Source organism: Coenobita brevimanus, chromosome 110 (assembly GCF_032717465.1).
Source record: "Coenobita brevimanus isolate Jiangsu-jjx chromosome 110, ASM3271746v2, whole genome shotgun sequence".
Taxonomy (NCBI): domain Eukaryota; kingdom Metazoa; phylum Arthropoda; class Malacostraca; order Decapoda; family Coenobitidae; genus Coenobita; species Coenobita brevimanus.
In genome coordinates, this window is record NC_137063.1 from 2,405,202 (window position 1) to 2,424,245 (window position 19,044).

The 19,044-nt window shown below is 38.7% G+C and overlaps 1 protein-coding gene across 1 annotated transcript; it reads left to right on the forward strand.

Moving 5' to 3' along the window:
- The first annotated feature begins 1,920 nt into the window (after window positions 1–1,920).
- On the forward strand, window positions 1,921–14,853 carry TfIIEalpha (transcription factor IIEalpha). Its single transcript, XM_080286018.1, has 9 exons — window positions 1,921–2,055; window positions 3,468–3,634; window positions 4,801–4,929; window positions 6,538–6,696; window positions 7,203–7,276; window positions 8,353–8,440; window positions 9,650–9,793; window positions 11,451–11,706; window positions 14,196–14,853. The coding sequence occupies exons 1-9, from the start codon at window positions 1,935–1,937 to the stop codon at window positions 14,387–14,389; spliced, it is 1,332 nt and encodes a 443-aa protein (XP_080142144.1). The 5' UTR covers window positions 1,921–1,934; the 3' UTR covers window positions 14,390–14,853.
- Window positions 14,854–19,044: the final 4,191 nt, after the last annotated feature.

Consider the following 19,044-nt stretch of genomic DNA (forward strand, 5'->3'; position numbering starts at 1 on the left):
GTGTCCCTCTGTAGTGCTTCCACATCCTCCTGCGTTCTTATTGGCCTGTAAATCTTCGGCAAATAGGCTAGCCTGCGATTCAAGATTTGAGGCCAGGTCGTTGACATATGCCATGAAAAGGACAGGGCCCAGAACTGTGTTACTGATCCCTGCGGCACTCCGCTGTGCACCGGTAGCCAGTTGGAGTAGGTACCCCTTACTGAGACCCTGTGGGATCGGTTCGCCAAGAAGTTTGCCAGCCACCTCTTTACATTCCCACTGATCCCTTGCGAGTCCAGTTTAACGACCAGTCACTTGTGTGGTACCCTGTCCAACGCTTTTTCATAATCCAGGTTACTATTAATTGATTACGTTGTTTGCACAATGAATGTGTGCTGTATAGTTTTGTGTTGATATCAGACTTAACCACTTTCACGGAGAACCGTGAAAAAAGAGAAAGAAACAATAGAATGTCTTGAGGAAATGGGGGAAAAGGAAGTGGGGAGAAATAAAGAACAGAGGTTAGAGGCGTATGGTAATGTTGGTCTGGAGCAGGGAGTTACTGAAGCAGTCAAGGAACTTTCAGCAAGCGTGGAAGAAGTAGGAAAGCGAAAGGGGAGCATGGGAAAAGTACAAGAAAACAAAAATGCAAAAATAACAGAAAAGTAAGAGTTAGCGCTGTAATCCGGTTGTAACTCAGCGAAGAAGAAGAAGGTTCCAGCCGTAATCAAAACACAACACAGCTGACGACGCGATAAGGACGCTGCTGGCAAGGTAACATTTTTTTTTTCTGTCATTAGTCATCTTTATTTTGAATATATATGTATGTGAAGAACATGACTGCATAGTAATGTACAAATTACGATGGAATATATAGTTAGAGATGTTTTATCAGGGCCCACACCTGGAAAGTGAATGTATTGTTGGTCAGGTTGAGAAATACTCGGTAGCAATTAAACTATTTATCCTTAGATGAGATACTTCACGAAAGCCTCGATTTAAATAACGAGTTAACAGGCCATCTTTTGTATGAACTCTGATTTATTTGGTGTATATTGGTGTGTCTTATTCAGTCGATGTTTGTGTTACACTGGGCATGGTTTGGACCCTACCAGGGCTTTAGAATTCTTTGGACCGAACCTGAATATCTTTAGTGTATGAAGAAGAGCAGAGTGGAGAAAAGCCACGATTTTTTCATAAAAACCATAAACCGTAGTTTTTAAAATCAACTAGAATAAATGTTTTTTCGGTTTTGATGGTTTACTGTATTTGGTTTGAGTGTTTTTCAAGTGCATTGATGTATGTATATATATATATATATATATATATATATATGTAATGAAAGTGTGATTACCTTATATTATTGAAAACACTGAAGTAAAGTGATTGTTAATTCTTTTTGGCAAGGAATACTGTTTTTTTGTTCTTAATTTTTGTGCATATTTCTTCTATGGAAACAGATTACAGTGATACTGGTATATGATTTTTGGCATTTTCAGTTGTTTGTAAGTTACGAACCTACACCAGTTCCACAACTATATGTAGCTATAATGTATTATTTATTTGCAAATAATGGTCATAAATAGTCTTGATTTACAGTTTTTGTTTTTCCCCAATTTTGAGATATGTCCTTTTTCCTTAATATATAAAGAGTAAAGCTGTAGAAATGTCATTAACACTTAAAGCCAGAATCAAAGCATACAGTTGAACAAGCAAACAAAGCAGTGTGGATGGTGAGGTGAGGTCACACAGAGGGAAAGAGAGAGTGGGGCTTTTTAAGGGTATTAATTACAGCAAATGAAATCTTGAGATAAAACAGATATATTAAATGAGGGTGTGTTGTACTGTACCATATTAAAGCAATGACTCTGTGTGTGTGTGTAAGAAATTGATAAATAGGACCTCCAGTTTCAGTTTGATTGTGTGAGGGCAGTGAGAAGCAGTACATTATCAATATGGACGGTGAGGTACTGATGGAGGTGCCACAGAACCTCCAGATGCTGATTCGTTTGGTGGTGCGTGGGTTCTACACCATTGAGGATGTACTCATCATAGACATGCTCGTCAGAAACTTCTGTAAGTTGCTGTGTTGTTTATTGCTGAGATGGTGGTTCAGTGTAGGTTAGTGGTGCAGCAGTAGGCTCTTCAGCCAGGTGGTTTGAATTTGTATGCAAATACAGAATAGGTAACTAACCATGATGTCTGAGAGAGAGTCCTTGGTTGCCCTGCAGATGAGTTAGTGCAGGTTAGAGATTAAATGCCCAGATTGGGGAAATAGCTAGTGTCATCATTCCAGCTTTTGAATTCCACCCAAAAAGGTGGGATGAAGTAGGTTCCTGACACAAAGAAAGAAAATGAGTTGGAAGCTTTCAGACACCCAGCACTGTGAAATGGTCCACACTGTTATTGACACATCAATAAAACTTGATTTTTTTTTTTCCTCACACTTATGACATGTTCACTCCATTTGTTGTGTGCAGATGGTCCTGTGTTGTTTGCTAATACTGAACAAGATCTTTGTAGATAGTGGCAGAGTTTTGTGAATGTCTGCAACTGTTGTGCTTTGAAAACAACTGTGAGTTCTTTCTTGGAACTTGCTTAGAAGCAAAAATTCTTTAAGGATTGTTGTTAGTGCAGTAACTGAACAGAAAAGGAGAGGATACACTGTATATACCATTATACTTAATGTATAGATAGATAGATAGATAGATAGATAGGTAGATATTTATATACTATGTATGTGAGTGAAGTAATGATGAGTCATGAAAGGAGATGAAAATTTTACATACAATACTGTATTAAGTTATTGTTTGAGACGTGATGTTTAGAGCATGAAAAAGCAAAAGAATTGACAAAGGATAGAAATAAATGGGTATCCTTTGTATAGAGATACTGTACATCTAAGAAGGGTAGTTGATGGTATTACAAAAGCAGCTTACCAGGTAACAGAATGGAACAGCTAATGAAGATGGCTTTTGCAAACAAACTTTTGTTGAATATTCCAAAGGTTTGAGTGATGAACAAATAAATGTACTGTATAGTCCATTGTACTTGACCTTATTGGTAGTTTTCCTTTTCCTCTTTCATGATCTGACCCACCTCACTTGAAATTGTGGAAAATAATGTACAGTAGATAGAATTAGGTTGATGATGTCCATAAAACAAGTGGTATGAAGATGTGATAGGTAAGCAGTTCATTGTCAACACATATCAGCTAAAATATCCATTCACTCACTGTTGTAAGAGATTTTAGCTCTACACCAGTTTTGTGGGCAATGTCTTCATCATTTTGTTCTTACCATCTGTACAATTTTATCCGGCTTCAAACTGGATGGCATATATATGGCTGTAAACCCCTTCAGTACAAAAAGCCTTTCCTATATTGAATAAAGTCATCTGAGAGTAATAAGAATAAGCTAAAAAGGATGGCACATGGATTCAGGAGGTTAAGCAGTACTTGGTTATGTAATATAGACACTGAATTTCAGGTATGAGTGAGGAAGATCTTTGTGATTTACTCAAGTTTGATCGCAAGATGCTGAGGCAGCGGATCAACACACTGCGTGCTGACAAATTCATTCAGGCCAGAATGAAGATGGTCACTCTAGAAGACAACAAGACTCAGAAAGAACAGTATTACTTCATCAACTACAAGGTTAGATTCATCAGAGTAGCACTATAAAAAACTGATGTAAACAGTGTCATACAGAGCATATAGTTATACTTTACTGGATGCATTAAAAGTGTAGGCATTCAGATGTAAGTACAGTACCAGTTGTGTTTCCAGTATACGTCTCTTTGTAAAATGTAGGATTATTCTGTAGCTGTTATTGTAAATTAAGTTTAACATAGCTTCAGCATTTTACAGTATGAAAGTGCAGGTGGTCATGCAGACAGATAATTACTACACAAGTTTGCAATGCAGTATTGACTTGTTTTACATGCCTCTGTAGAATTTTTTTCTGATAATTTAACTCTCCAGACTGTATATCATTACAGTGTTGTACAGTTAATCTTTTTTTTTTTTTTTTTTTTTTTTTTTTTTTTTAAATAGAGGTGAATAGAAAATTGTGTAGTTTTAGCCAGAATAAGAAAATTGTGTAGTACTGGCCAGAGTAAGTCATAAATCCGTAGTGTAAGAGAGAAATCCAGTGCAGTGTATGATTTTTCATTTGACCTTCTTGAAAACTACTACAGCCTAATCAGCTTTTGTATTTTATGACATTTTACCTATGGGATCAGGTGACCCATGGGACAGCCCCATATGGTCAGTTGCTTATCTGTGGTAGATGGATTTGCTTGGTCAGGCAGACTAGGATTAAGCAACATCAAGAACACATTTCCATCAGTTCTTCAGTAAAAGAGATTAATAGCACAATCATCCATAATTTAAAGTTATTTCACTTGAAGTTGTTTCATAATTAAGTTGCTGATGAATTATCACTATTGCTTCACCTAAAACTATATGTTATTCAGTATAAAGTTACTTTGGAGTTGTTGTTTATGCTTTTAACCTCTCGGTCAGAAACCAGAAGCTTGTCTTGCATAAGTTGTTTCACATAAAGTAGCAGTTTTGTCTGCATTTATCTTAGACTTTAAGTGAGGACTGACTGTAATGTAGCAGTTGTTTGCAGTCCTGTGAGTCTACCATACATACTAGTACTGTCATAGTTGTAGTTACCTGTACAAGTCTCACCAGTTCTTGCACACACAGCCTTGTGACGGAGGTGAGGTACAAGTCTGATAGCTGCAATAATAAAAAGAAATGTTGGGTGCCATAATTCTTCTTTTTTTCTGATGGTGTACTTTTTGTGACTGCAGAGTTTCGTAAATGTGGTGAAATATAAGCTCGACCACGTTAGAAAGAAGTTGGAGATGGAGGAGCGCGACCAGACCAGCCGAGCGTCCTTTATTTGCAACTACTGCCAGCGCTCCTACACAGATCTCGAGGTGTGTATGAGGGGAGGATCCAGTATTTGGTTGCAGCATTTCATCACAGCCATATTCAAAGTGCAAGGATGCTCTGAGAAATTGTTTGAATTCTTAAAATAGACTTGTTATTTCATAGTACAGTACTGTAGCCAGTGTAGAAATTCACTAGGTGAATGTATGAGGGATGGTTCTCTGTTCATGCTGTAAGATGTTTCAGAATACACTCAGTCCTTGGTTTAGGGACTAAATGGGGAATCAACTTGTCCCTTACTTGAAAATGTCCATTATTCTACCACATATAAAGACGATGTTATTATGAAATGCAATGATTGTTTCATTTATCTTATTTATATGATTCTGAATATTACTTTACGGGTACTGTATAAAGAAACGTATTAATGTGTATAACCTAGACGTTACGTATCATTTTTGAATGGTCTTGTCCGTTTGTCAGGAAGAATATGGAGTCCCTTAAATCCTACCTACCTACCTATTGCCAGACGCCATAATCCCGTAAGGGGTGGCCGTTAAATCCGAAATCCCTTAAATGGAGGTCCCTTAAATCGAGGTTTGAGTGTATATATATATTAATCACTAGCTATTTTATTGACTTAAGTTTACTCATTCATAGTTAAGCTCGTGACTGTATAAAATACAAAGGTAGAAAAACTACACCAAAAGACATGGAACTCAATGATATTTGTAGTATCACTATCTGGTGCAGTTTGCGACATCTCAAAAATGTTTTGACTAAACTGTCAGTTGTTGGCCATGTTTTCGTCTGTTGCCAGTGTCTTGCTTTAAGATACCATATACAGTAAAATTACTTTTTATAAAGCACTAACCGTGATGTTTCACCATCCACTCACTTGATGTAGTGCTGCTTATGGGTGACTGCCCTTTCCTCTCTTCCTTCCTTCCTCTTCTGCCTTTCTTTTCTTCATTATTTTCTCCCCCTTCTGTCTGTGGGTGACTCTACATTGAGGGACAAGCCAAATGGTTTCCTGTGCACCAGGAAACCATTTACTAGGCTGGGTGGTAACCATATAGCCAAATTATGGCGCCTGGTCGTTTAGTGCGTAATTAAGGTGCTCCAGTCGGATTGAGCCTGGGCAGGTTTATATCCAAGGGGTGGTTGAGGTTTGTTGCTCACGTAATGCCACTCAGGGATGAGTGAGGCTGGTCACTCTCATCTTAAAAATCAGGACCAACTTGCCTAGCCCTGGGCTCCTACACTCCTCATGGGCCAGCACTGGATTGGATGATGAATGAATGATTAACTGTGATGTAATTTCAGTAATCTTTCATCTAATACATTATTGGTAAATATTATTACATAAAATAAGCAGGTGGTGCCAAACCCGTGTTATGTGCATCTCTGTATGTACTTCATCCAACCGTTATGCCTTGTCTCTTCATTAGCATCATTTATTCTCTGCTTTTTCATGCACTCATTTAATGTCTCTTAATTTTCTAGGTTTATCACATCCTCATCCATTGTACAGTAATTGATTATATAGTCATGAGTCTTTGTGATGTCCACCATTGATTGTTTTCGTCATCATCTAATCCTTTCCTTATGAATTTTTTTATGTTCATTTCATAGTGTTTAAATTGTGTTTGCAGGCAGACCAGCTTTTGGACAAAATGACAGGGCAGCTGCTGTGTATAATATGCAAACAGGAAGTGCAAGAGGATATGACAGGGATGCCACGCCATGACACCCGGGTTCTCCTCACTAAGTTCAACGACCAAATGGAGCCACTTTTTAATCTTCTCAGAGAGGTTTACCATAGCATATTGTTTTGGTTATCTTTATATGTATTGTGCAGTAATGTTTGAGATGCATCAGTATTGTCATTGATTTTATTAATGAAGAGGTCACTATTATATGTACCTTAATGCCCCAGATCAGCTACACAGATTCCTAGATGAACTTTTTATATAATTTATGAAAGGGAATTATTCAGCTGATGTATACTGTATTCCACTGCACTTGGTTATTTCCTCTGCCACTGAAAGTAGACAGTTTCACTCATGTCCTTTTGAATACCCATCACATTACAGAATAATTTATGGCAGGATTATGGTAAGAATTTGTAGGATGCTCCCATTGATTGAAGGATGAAAGTATGACAGAAACAAGACTCACAGATAACATTAACTAAATATGGACTCTGCATGGTGTGGAGGAGGTAGGCACTTTACCGAGTGACGTTGTGGTTGTTCATATGTTAGCTGTGGTAGGATATTTTTACTGGGCTTAATTGATACATTTTTCTTCTTTACAGGTTGAAAACATAAAGCTTGCACAAAAGTTCTTTGAACCTCAGCCAAAAGACTTCAGTGATATCAAGAAGCCAGGGTAAGTATGATGACTAAAGCGTTACATCTGTTTTTTACACTTGCTAAATGCAACGTAAGTGCCGCACCTCAAGGTAAATATGGTACATTATTTTGTATTACCCCTTTATTTGGTCCTCAGTTGAGCTGATAGGTTCATGAAAAGTATTCAGGAGGCCAGAATAGTGGGGTCTTGCTGTTTTAACTTGATATGTTTTCATAAATTAAGCATTTAAAAAAAAACAAAAACAAAAAAAAAAAAAGCATAATGGCATTGTGTTTTAGAATTTCTTTAATGAGAGTAAGTGTAATGTATCTCAAGAATATAACATGAAACAGTATTGTATATCTAAATGCATTATTGCACTAACATGGCAAAAACACACACAAAACATTCAGGAATTTATTTGTATTTTTCAAAACATTTTTGTTCTTAAATAACATAACTGCTTGGAGTCAGAGTGGATTATATATAGAATGGGCTCTTGCATTCATTGTACATCAGCCAGTAAGTCATTGTCCATGTGTGGTTCTGTAAATTAGTATTCAGTATATTAACGTCTACAAGCAGTCCTCCTTATAAGTCAGCGATGTGTTCCAGAATATAACAACTTTTTCCTTATACAGTGAATGGCACTGTAATTTGGGGGAAATGAGCAACAGTGGAATTTTTATAATAGTGTAATTTTTGTAATAATGTTTATTCATTTTATGGTGGACTAACTAGCAAATATTGTGTTTAAAAAGAAGAAAGCTGCGTATAGTGAGGACTTTCTGTATGTGCAATGCAATGTTTAAATTATGGCGTTATCCTCACATTACCGATGAGATGCATCATTGTCATATAAAGTACTGTGCTGTAATTCTTTAGTGTGCTGGTGGCTGTTTCTGTATTATTTTCTTTTACTTTACGACAATAATGAATGATAGAAATTGTGGCACAGAGTGATATGATGATATAGTTATCAGTTTGGATTTACTTCAGATTTGATTTTTGAATACTGTGCTATAAATTCTCAGTGGTTAATTGAATTTAAGGAGATCATAAAGTACTCAAGGTTATCGATGTAGAACTGATGAATCATTTCCTTCCAACAGACAAGCAAAAGCAGTCAAAGCTGCGAATCAGGGCGGTGAACAAACCCGAGCTTGGTCTGGCGAGGCTACTAAAAAATCTGGCTTCACGGTAGGTTTGTTTCCTCGTACAGGATTGATGATGGTTTTGTGAATGCCTCTGAGTGTTATGAAAGCCAATGTAGATAAGAGTTAAGTGATGGTTGTGAAGAGGGAAGGTGTGATGTGCTGGTGAATGGAGAGGGAGGCTTGAGATGGTGAGAGAGTTTATGTACCTCAGTGGTGTATTTAGAAAAAGAGGTGTGCAAAGGAAGTGGAAAGTACAATTGCACAGAGAAGGGTTTTATATTAAACATAGAGGTGTGAGGATTGTTTGAAGGTGTGTTTGTGTCCAGATTAACGTATAGGTATGAGACTGTGCTGTGATGAGGGAATGAAATGGCTAGACTAAAAACAGTGACTGTGTTCTTGCTGCTGTTGTTATTGTGGCCCTAGACTTATCTGGATATGTACCTGGTAGACTGTAGCTTAAAAGTGCCATCTGTCTACAGTCCATAATCCCTCTTTCAAGGGATAGGGAGGGATGTGAAAGATGTTTGTATAACCAGGTAGCAGATAGATATTGGTCTGATCACATGAAGGTGCCCCTCTCCAGCACCAAGAGCAGGTTATCCATTGAGTGTGGTAACGCCAAATGTGCCGCAAACAATAAACCAAGAAAATAGAGGCTATATGATCTAATAAGGTCTAGCTTGGGGGAACATGTCTTTTTTCAGCCCAGTAATATATTTTATACTGTATTTTATTCTTTGTCATCTCCAGACTTATTCTGTGTAGGCAAGACTGGGTGTATTGAAGGGATATAACTTTCATTAATGCCATCAGCACTGGGGTGTTTCCTGACTGTGAATACACAAATTTGTTTTGTAGCAGCAAAAATATAATTAAAAGTGTTACAAATATTATTGTGACTCATACTTAAAAGTTTTCTTGAGCTCATAGAAACATTTGGGAGATAAAGAATCAGTATCATTGGCTGGTGAATTTAACACAGGTACACTGTCACTAGCCATTGCATTGTATCCTTGAATAATTTATTTGTAATTAAGATAGCTTATGTAATTCTTATGCATCTTGCAGAATTTATCCTTAAGCCTGGTACCTTACGTAGTTCAGGAAGTGAGCAGTGCAAGTGACTTGCAAATATCAGTGTGCAGATAATATAGAAACATGTAACAACATGTTATGTTCTGTGATGCTTAGTAACAACAACTGTAATACAGTACCTAGTTTGTACTTCATACACTGTTGGTTTTTGCAGGTTGAAGGTTCTATTGATGTGAATATCAATGCGGATGGTACAGGAGAGGAGACAGTGCAGAGCAAAGAGAAGCCCATCTGGTTGTCCGATGCAACCTCTCTCATCACCACCAACATTACTTCATCAGAGACAACAAATCCACAGGTACACATGGTTTGATAATGTCACATACAGAATCTTATGTGTACACGGTACAGTTAACAGCATGAAAAATTAGGACAAGCCAAGGGACCTGATGTATAAATATGAAGCCAGAATGCAGCAGGAGGCCACAAAGCATAGATGGCAACTATCATGTGAAAGGTGCATGGAATACTGTCTGTCAAAGTGCACGCATGTGCACACACACAAACACACACACACACACACACACACACACACACACACACACAGGCACACCAGTGCTCTTTTTTTTCACCAAGATGTTTTGCTGTCTTCCATTTGTTCATCACAGTGGTTATATTTAGCCATATAAAGTTGAATAAAATGCTCCAGGTTACGATAGAGTGATACATGCATGCATACAGAAAATAATGCCATGTTTCCTCTTAAGGAATCACCATGTTGGGGTCAGGAGCAGGGTAGTTGATGTTTCCTATATACTAAAAACCAAATCAAATGCCAAAACCAGCTAATTACTTCCTAACAGTTGCTGGAAGCTGTTGGGAAAAAGAAATTAAAAATGCGTAATAAGATTCGTAGTAATGTGAGTCTTAGCTTGAACTTTGACTCTGTGTATAGTCACTCATAAGAAAAATCACTGAGTAACTCTGCTTTCGGCCAAATGTTTTCTGCTTAAAAGTGATGCTTATATGGCCAGTTACCAAGCTTGTAGCCACATTTCTCTCTCTTGGTGGTACCTTCCAGGGTTGATGGTAGCCATCTGCATTCAGATTAGGGTAATTAAACTTTAAACAATTTTTAAATGGGCAAAATTTTTTACCAATGTACTCTTAATAAAGTACAGTATACACATGTATTGGTCTAAATTAGTGCTTAAGCAATTTTAAGTATATACAAGTGTGTGTGTGTATATATATATATATATATATATATGCAGCCATGGCTCAGTGGGTTAGAGCACTCTACTCTGGCTGAAGGGTCGGAGGTTTGAGTCCACCCAAGGGTCATAGGTGGACATCAGGAAGGGCATTTGGTCATAAAATGCTACACACTCCAAACCTAAGTCCTCTACCCAGGGGCAGCGCCTTAGCCCTAATTGAAGAAAGGGAACATGGCATTTAAAAAATAAATAAATAAATAAATAAATAAAAGTTTCAGAAAGAGCACTTAAAATTTGTTGTACTGTACCATCACTGTATGATGTCTGAATTCAGTCCTTCATGTATTCTTTCCATCATTGATATTATACTAATCAGTTAGACAGTAATCTGTTTCTTCTCATGCTTCACAACCATCATTAAGTATTCATTACAGCATTCATCAATTTTCCATCCACCTCTTGCATAAGCAACAGCTTGCATACTCCATTCCTTTTCAGTGTCATTTGCTTTTGCAGATCCATCATTGTCATAAACAAACTTTACTTGTTGTCACATCCTTCCTCTAGTGTCTGCTTTATATAGTATTATTTTCTATACATTCCCCACTATTTCTATATTACTCCGTTTTATCACTCTTTGAAATTTCTTTTTCATTTTTCAGCTTTTTGTCAGTATTTTACCATATACAGCATTGCACCATTCGTACAGCACTCAGCAGACAGTACTTTCTTGACTAAATCCAGTCAACTTTGCTTTTGTATGTGACATATAGAAATAAAGAATGGTCTTGTCCACAGAGTGAAGCCAAAGGACCAGTTGGGTCTGGGACTGCCAGTAATCCACTGCAAGCATCAGCATCAGGTGGTGGTGCAGCTGATGATGTGATGCTGCTGCTGCAGGCCCATGAACGTAATGCTAAGAAGGGCAGTGGTCGGGGTCGCAGCGCCTCAGACAGTGACTCAGATGACAGCGGCCATGATAGAACACCACACCAGCTTCCTGCTAAGGCGGCTCCACCAGCTCCAAACACTGCCTTTGGCACTGATGAAAAAGGTGTGTCAGTGACAGTGTTCACCTCTTATATATATTTTGCTAAAACCAGTGAAGCTCGATTAATATACCGTATTTCACCCCATTAACTACATTCTGAATATGTTCTGTGTATTTCCCCTCATGCATGGGAGTGCTTTACCAGTTTATTTGATAAAGATGAAAATTCCACAACAGATTATATTAAAGATGCAGGAATTCAGAACCTACACTCCTAGCACACAATTCAGGTTTTGAACTAGCCTATTTATTTGATATATGTATCTCCAGTGCAGGTCAAGCTAGCTTGTAACACAGAGTTGAAAGCATGCAAGCAGTGCAAATTTCAGCTGAATTTGAACTTGATGCAGAGATGATCAACCTGGATGAAGGAATTAAGGAATCTTATGGTTTAATTCCCAGCAGTTTTATAGTCAATATTTTTGGCAGACAAAATAATTTTAAGCATTTTAGTTTAGTGGTACTGAGCAGGAGAAGGGAGGTGAAGGAGAGTAAGAAGAAAGTGGATGAAGAGTTTGGGAGGAATCTGAGTGTGAAATGGAGGGAGAGTAAGAAATTATTTTGGAAGGAGGTAAAGAAAGTAAGGCAGTGTGAAAGGGGAAATAGTAGGGGAGTGAAAGACAGGAATAATAGATTGTTGGTGGAGAAGAGAGAGAAATTGAGGAGATGGAAGGAGCACTTTGAGTATTTGTTGAATGTAGAGAGTGAGAGCAGTGCGAGTATAAGTGGTTGGGGAATGGCTGGGAGAAGAAGAGATGAGAGGAGGGAGGAAGAGATCAGTAGGGCAGAAGTAGTGGAAGCAATGAAGAAGATCAAGTTGGGAAAGGCCCCAGGAATTGGTGGAGTGTGTGGTGAAATGCTGAGGTATGGGGGTGAGATTGTTGTGGAGTGGATATGGAAGTTGTGTAGATTGGCTTGGGAAGAGGGAAGGGTTCCAGAGGACTGGGAATCAGGTATAATTGTTCCTTTATACAAAGGATAAGGGGAGAGAGAAGTATGTGGTAACCTTAGGGGATTTGCCTTCTTAGTGTGACTGGTAAAATATATGGTAGAATACTCATTGATAGGGTTAGGCATATGACAGAGGAGCTAGTTGGAGAAGAACAAGGGGGATTTAGGAAGGGAAAAGGGTGTGTAGATCAGTTATTTGTTCTAAGATATTTAGTGGAGAAGTATCTAGAGAAGGGAAAGAAAGTGTATGCTGCCTCATGGACTTGGAGAAAGCTTATGACAGAATAGATAGGCAAGGTATGTGGAAGGTATTAAGAATATATGGAGTGGATGGGAAATTGTTGAATGCTGTGAAGAGTATGTACGAAAGAGCTAGGGCTACTGTGCGAGTGGATGGTGAGCTGAGTGAGTTCTTTGTTCTTAATATGGGACTGAAACAGGGTTGTGTGATGTCTTCATGGCTGTTTAATATATACATGGATGGGGTTGTAAAGGAGATGCAAGGCAGGACAGTGAATGTGAGGGTGGCTCTAATGAATGAGGGTGAGATTTGGAAGATTCCAGTGTTGCTGTTTGCTGATGATACAGTATTGTTGAGTGAAGATGAATGGGAGTTGCAAGGTTTGGTGAATGATTTTGTGACAGTGTGCAGGAGGAGGAAGCTGAAAGTTAATGTACACAAAAGTAAAGTTATGGTGTTTGAGAGGAATGAAGTCACGGAATGTACAGTGAGGTTGGATGGTGAGGCTATGGAGAATATGAGTGCATTCAAGTACTTGGGTAGTGTAATGAGTAAGGATGGAACTTTGGGGGATGAAGTGCGTGAAAGGGTACAGCAGGGAAGGAAGGTTGTTGGTGCACTGAAAGCAGTGATGAGAAATAGGGAGGTGAGTATGGAAGTTACGAAGTCACTGCATGATAGTATTGTGATCCCTACCCTGACGTATGGAAGCGAGGCGTGGACCTTGCAAGAGGGAAACAAGTCAAGAGTGAGAGCAGTGGAAATGAGTTACTTGAGAGGAGCATGTGGAGTGACATGGAGGGACAGGTTGACGAATGAAGAAGTGAAGGAACGTTGTGGGATGGATGTGGATGTGGTTGAGAAGATTAGGAGAAATACACTGAGGTGGTTTGGACATGTGGAGAGAATGGAGAATGAAAGACTGACTAAGAGGGTGTATGTAGGTGAGGTGGAGGGAGGGAAAGGGAGGGGTAGACCGAGGATGAGGTGGAGGGATGGAGTTGAGAGGTATATGAGGGAGGGGGGGGTGAGTTGGGGGGAGGGTAGTCAAATGGTGGGTGACAGAGCGACTTGGAAGCGTTTTGTCTGCGGCCACCCTTTGCGGGATTAGGGCTTTGGGCTATAGATAGATAGATAGTTTAAATGTGAAATTATTCAGTGACATTGTGGTACTGTACTTTTATATTGCCCCATTTAATGACATGCAGTAATATGTATCCCTGATTACTGTTTTTGTTACCTGAAATGTAGTGTACTGTACTTTGTTAAATGCTGCTAATCTCCTCCCACTTGTCTGCAGATGGACAGGAGGTGATAGACCTCATGGACTCTGATGATGATGATGACGATGACGTAGTACCTCAAGTAAGTGTGGCTGGGGAACGAGTGGCCATCACAGAGGTTGACAATGCTCTCATCGCCCGCATGACACAGCAGGAGAAGAATGCATATATGCTTGCATACCAGGATTACATTGGTTCCTTAGATGACTAATGAAAAAAATGAGATACCGTAGTGTGTATACAGATGAGGCTGCAGTATTGTGGGTCCATGTTAGATTAGGTCTGAAGAAAGAGTTGTATTGTTGTGAGAGGAATGGAATACTGATAAGGTTTAGAATTAGCGAGTATATATGGTAATGCAAGTGGATCATGCCACAGACTTTTGTGCAAAAATGGATGATAGTGCAGAGTGAGGAGGTGACAATAAATCAGGTGTATGTCAGGTGTCTGGTTGGACCTTGCACCTGTTCACTGTGTTGCTTGAGACCCTGCTTTGGGATTTCAGATCTGAGTTACCATATCATGTCTGGTTTTTAACTGATCCATAATTGATTGCTGATAACAAGGAGGGTGCAGTGGAGAAATTGAGGAGTGAAGTGGGGGAACTTGAGAGTGAATGTGAGAAAGACAACAATTAGTGGAGTGGAAAAAGGCATGTTGATGAAGATTAATGAATGTCCCTGTATCATGTACAAAAAAAAAAGGGGGGGGGGGGGATGATAACAACATACCATATTTTGTTTGGTGGGTGAGTGCATAAGAAATGCGGTGGTGTAGAAGATACATTGAGAGATGTAACCAAACAATGTAGCAGTTTATCATATGCAAGGAGGAGGATGTACTTCAGTCATGATTGGAAAAATTACCATTGGAGGTGTGGCTCTGGAGTGCCCATCAGTTTTGCTGCTCGAGCGACCTGATTGGTGCAAGGGTAATGCAGAAGCCAAATCAGTTGCAGGATCAAAACTGGTTGTGAGAAAACAAGAAAGTTGTTGCCCTATATGGATGGTGATTACTTGTCACTACATTGGAGAGGAAAATTGTACACTTTAGTATTATTGAAGTATACCGGTAGTAGTAGTAGTAGTCATTCCCGAGGCAGTCTGGCTGAACAGTCCCATGTCCCTAAGGAAGGCAACGGCCAGTAATGATCTGTGGTTGTGAAATGTGGCCAGGTTGGGATGATGATGACAACAGATAGGACCTAAGTGAAATGAAAAAGGTAAGATGGATGTGTAATACGACACAGAGAGAGAAAATATCAGTACACCAGTCCTGTATAAGACAGCCCTAGCATGTATTCAGTATGGACTGTGGGTGTTAGTGCCGAAGTGGAGGTGTAGGAGGCCTACTGGGTCATGGGATAAGCCACTGCCCTCGAGAAATAGGCCCTGAAGCCTTTGCCCAGAGTCGGACATATTAAAAAAAAAAAGGTATGTTCAAATACCATCTGTATTATTGAGGTAATGTGTGTAGATTGACTCAGGTAGTTTATACCTGTAGATAGAAAAATATTTAAGGGTAATTGAGTGAAGTGTTGCAGTGGTCCAAATGTGGAAGGGAGAGTTTTTGTGGGCTTGAGGATAACTTGGGATGAGATTCTGATTTGAAACCTCAGAATTAGGAGACTTGACACAGATGTACCCTGAATGGCAGTCATAAGGTGAACAAGGCTGACCCATTTAGCCCCTTGATTATGGCGACATACTTTTTGTTTTGTGTGTGTGTATTTTTTGTACTTTACTCTTGTTGTCTTCAGGCAATTTTCTTTGCTTGAGGATAGTCTTTTCAAACTGGATGGATCAGATGTAGCCAACATAAAGTACAGATGTTTTGTCAGCTGAATTAGATTGACGGGTATTAGCATTAATATAATGTACAATAAATTATCAAAGTGAAGAGGAGAAACATGGAGCACTAACTTTCAGTATGTATGTTGGTAAATACGAGCCTTGATTATACCTAGGTTGTGATGGAATGAGAGTGGTGTTCAGTTCTTTGGTGTGCATAGTGAGTGTTTTGGTTGTCATAGGATTGAGCAAGAGGATGATAAGAATGCTGTGTGGTGTCAAAAGCATAAGTGGTGCATGAGCATGTCCCCTTAATAATGATGACATCTTCTTCACCTAACTCATACTAACCCCAATTATTTTACACAAGTTAGGAGAGACCTCAAGTGGTGAAGAGGCAAATAAAGGAAGTACCTAATGCCTCCAGATCAAGAAGCCACACCTGAGTTCTTTAAATTTATATGGAGGTAAAAAGAATAATAAAATATAGTATAGGTCATTGGATGAAAATGTTAACTAGGAGGGTTGGTAAAAGGGGTGCAGCTTGTGGATGTTGCTGTGGCCACGTGTTGATGTTATGACGTGATTTACTATTGATGGAAGTTTTGTATTATTTTTATACTCGTGTAGTATTATATTGTGTGGTTACAAACACAAAGGAATGATAGGCTTGTAAGAAAAGTGAGTAAATGTGGATTGGTAAGAAGTAAATGTAGAGGCAACAGATGAGGAGTTGACATCATCCTGTCTTGAGCCATATTTATTTATAGTATTTTATTAAGCTTGTCACAGATAACCGGTAGTCTCCTCCTGACAGTATTACATCAGTGCATAGTAAAGTGTTGTTAATAGTTTGTTGCAGTATCATAATTTCTTTGTATTTTTTGTACTCTGCTTTTGTTTCTAGCTTTAATATGTTGTATATGTATATATATACATGTATATATATATTTGAAAATTTTTGTTCTGTGCCAGTATTGAGGTACAGAGCTGTACAATTCCATATTGACTGTACAACTGTTGGTCATCACTGCCATAAGACATATTATCATAATCATTGTGATTGTTGACCTTTCAGGCTAGATGCAGGTAATTACAGTACTTTGCATATGTACTGTAGAGCTGGAAAATAACAGTCATGCTTTGCTGCTTGTTTGGTGTGCTGTGTAGGTCTCATGTATTATTTCTCCAATTTGCTTTTTCATTGACATTCAGGAATAAAAGCCATTTTTAAGATATGAAATTTTTGCAGTTTAACACTTTACCTGCTGGTAATATGATAATTATAATCATCATCATCATCATCATCATCATCATCCTTTTTCCTACTTAAATCAGTAAGTGGGATGGCTAGGATCTGGAGTTAGAGATAGAATGTCAGTACAAGGAGGAGAGGCATAAATACTGTGCCTAATGAAATGATCAATACATCCATTCACTTATAACTCAGGTGTGTAAGGTTCTCAGTTCCATCGGCACTGACCTTTACAAAAATGTGTTATGAATAAGCAGACATCTCATTGCCTGTGAAATAGAGAATATCTCAAAAAATAATAAAGGAGGTGTAGGGACAGGAGGAGTTTATTGCTTACATAATTTCTCTTGGAATGGTAACTGGTCCCCTCACTTTCAGTACTTGGACTGAATAGCCGAGCCTGAAGCCCCCACAGAATTGGATGATGGGTGGATGGATATAGCAAACTTGTCATATGTATCCAAAAAAATATTTCGCCTATCACTGATCAGTTTTTAATATGTTAACAAGTTTTACCTCTTTAACTTCCATACCTCACTTTCACACACATTGACTTAACATATCCAATCATCCTATTGGCCTTCCATGCCTCCCCCCACCCTCAAACCCACAAACCAATAAGCATAGTCATGTGGTGGCACCAGTGTAACTGGGTTACTCCCCAGTTATACAAATATCTCCTCCCTCCCTGCCCTCTAATAGACGGATAGTGGATGCAGAAGGGCAGCTTCAGTCTGCAGTCCACTGGACTTATATTCAGATGCATCTGGGGAAACTGCAAGAACGACCATTCTCACATCCAGCCTCTCTACATGACCATACAGTGTTAGGTTATCCTTTTCTACCCTTTGATCAACAGACTTCACACTCTATGTTCTTTCATGGTAATAGTGCCAACCATTTCCATATTACCTTAGGGATGTAAGGGCCAAGGCAAGGCTACTGTTTTCCATTTTTCACTGGTTTCATTCCTTATCCAGAGGACTGGTACTCTCATATCCCCATACAGTATACTCTTACACATGTGCAGCTGTGGATGAAGTTGGCCTAAGAATTCACCTGTTGTGCTTCTAACTTTACGCTGCTGAGAAACTGGTAAGTTGACAATAGACTGTTTTGTTTCCTTGCCCATAGGTGATTCTCTTTGCTGTGATATGACAGGAAAATGATAGACGGGCCATAAAGTTTAAGTAAATGAAGGATAATAAGCAAAATTTTTACAATCATTTAGCAGTTCTACTTCCATGCCATGTATGCAAAACACTTTTTTTAATATGGCCATGTTTGCCCCCCCTTTTTTTTTTTTTTTTTTTTTTTTTTTTTTTTAGATCAATTATTGCCAAAGACATTTTCAACTCCCATAAGTTTTCTTCGTTAATGTATCTGCCTAACTTAATATAGTATATCTAATGCTCACTCTTATAACTCCAGAAACCATATTGTTATAACTCACAAAAGATTCTGATAGTTTTTTTTATCACATTTCATTCACATACTTGTTCTACAACATCCAGCAGTCTTATGCCACAATGATTTCTGTGCTCACTTCTGGTGCACATAGCAGACTTGTGCCACAATTATCTTTATGCTGACTTTGGCAAACTTTAACTTAGTGGAAAGGTATAGTCACAACTTTCTCCTCTCCATTGATACAACTCCATTCCTCCACCCTCTGGATTACTGTCTAACAGTTGATTCCACTACATTTATAATTTATTCATAATTTTATCCCCTGCTGCCTCCATATTCACCAACCCACTCAAAGCTTGCCTCATTTTTGCCAGTGTCACATTCAGGCACCACCTTTCTTCCCTGTTCATC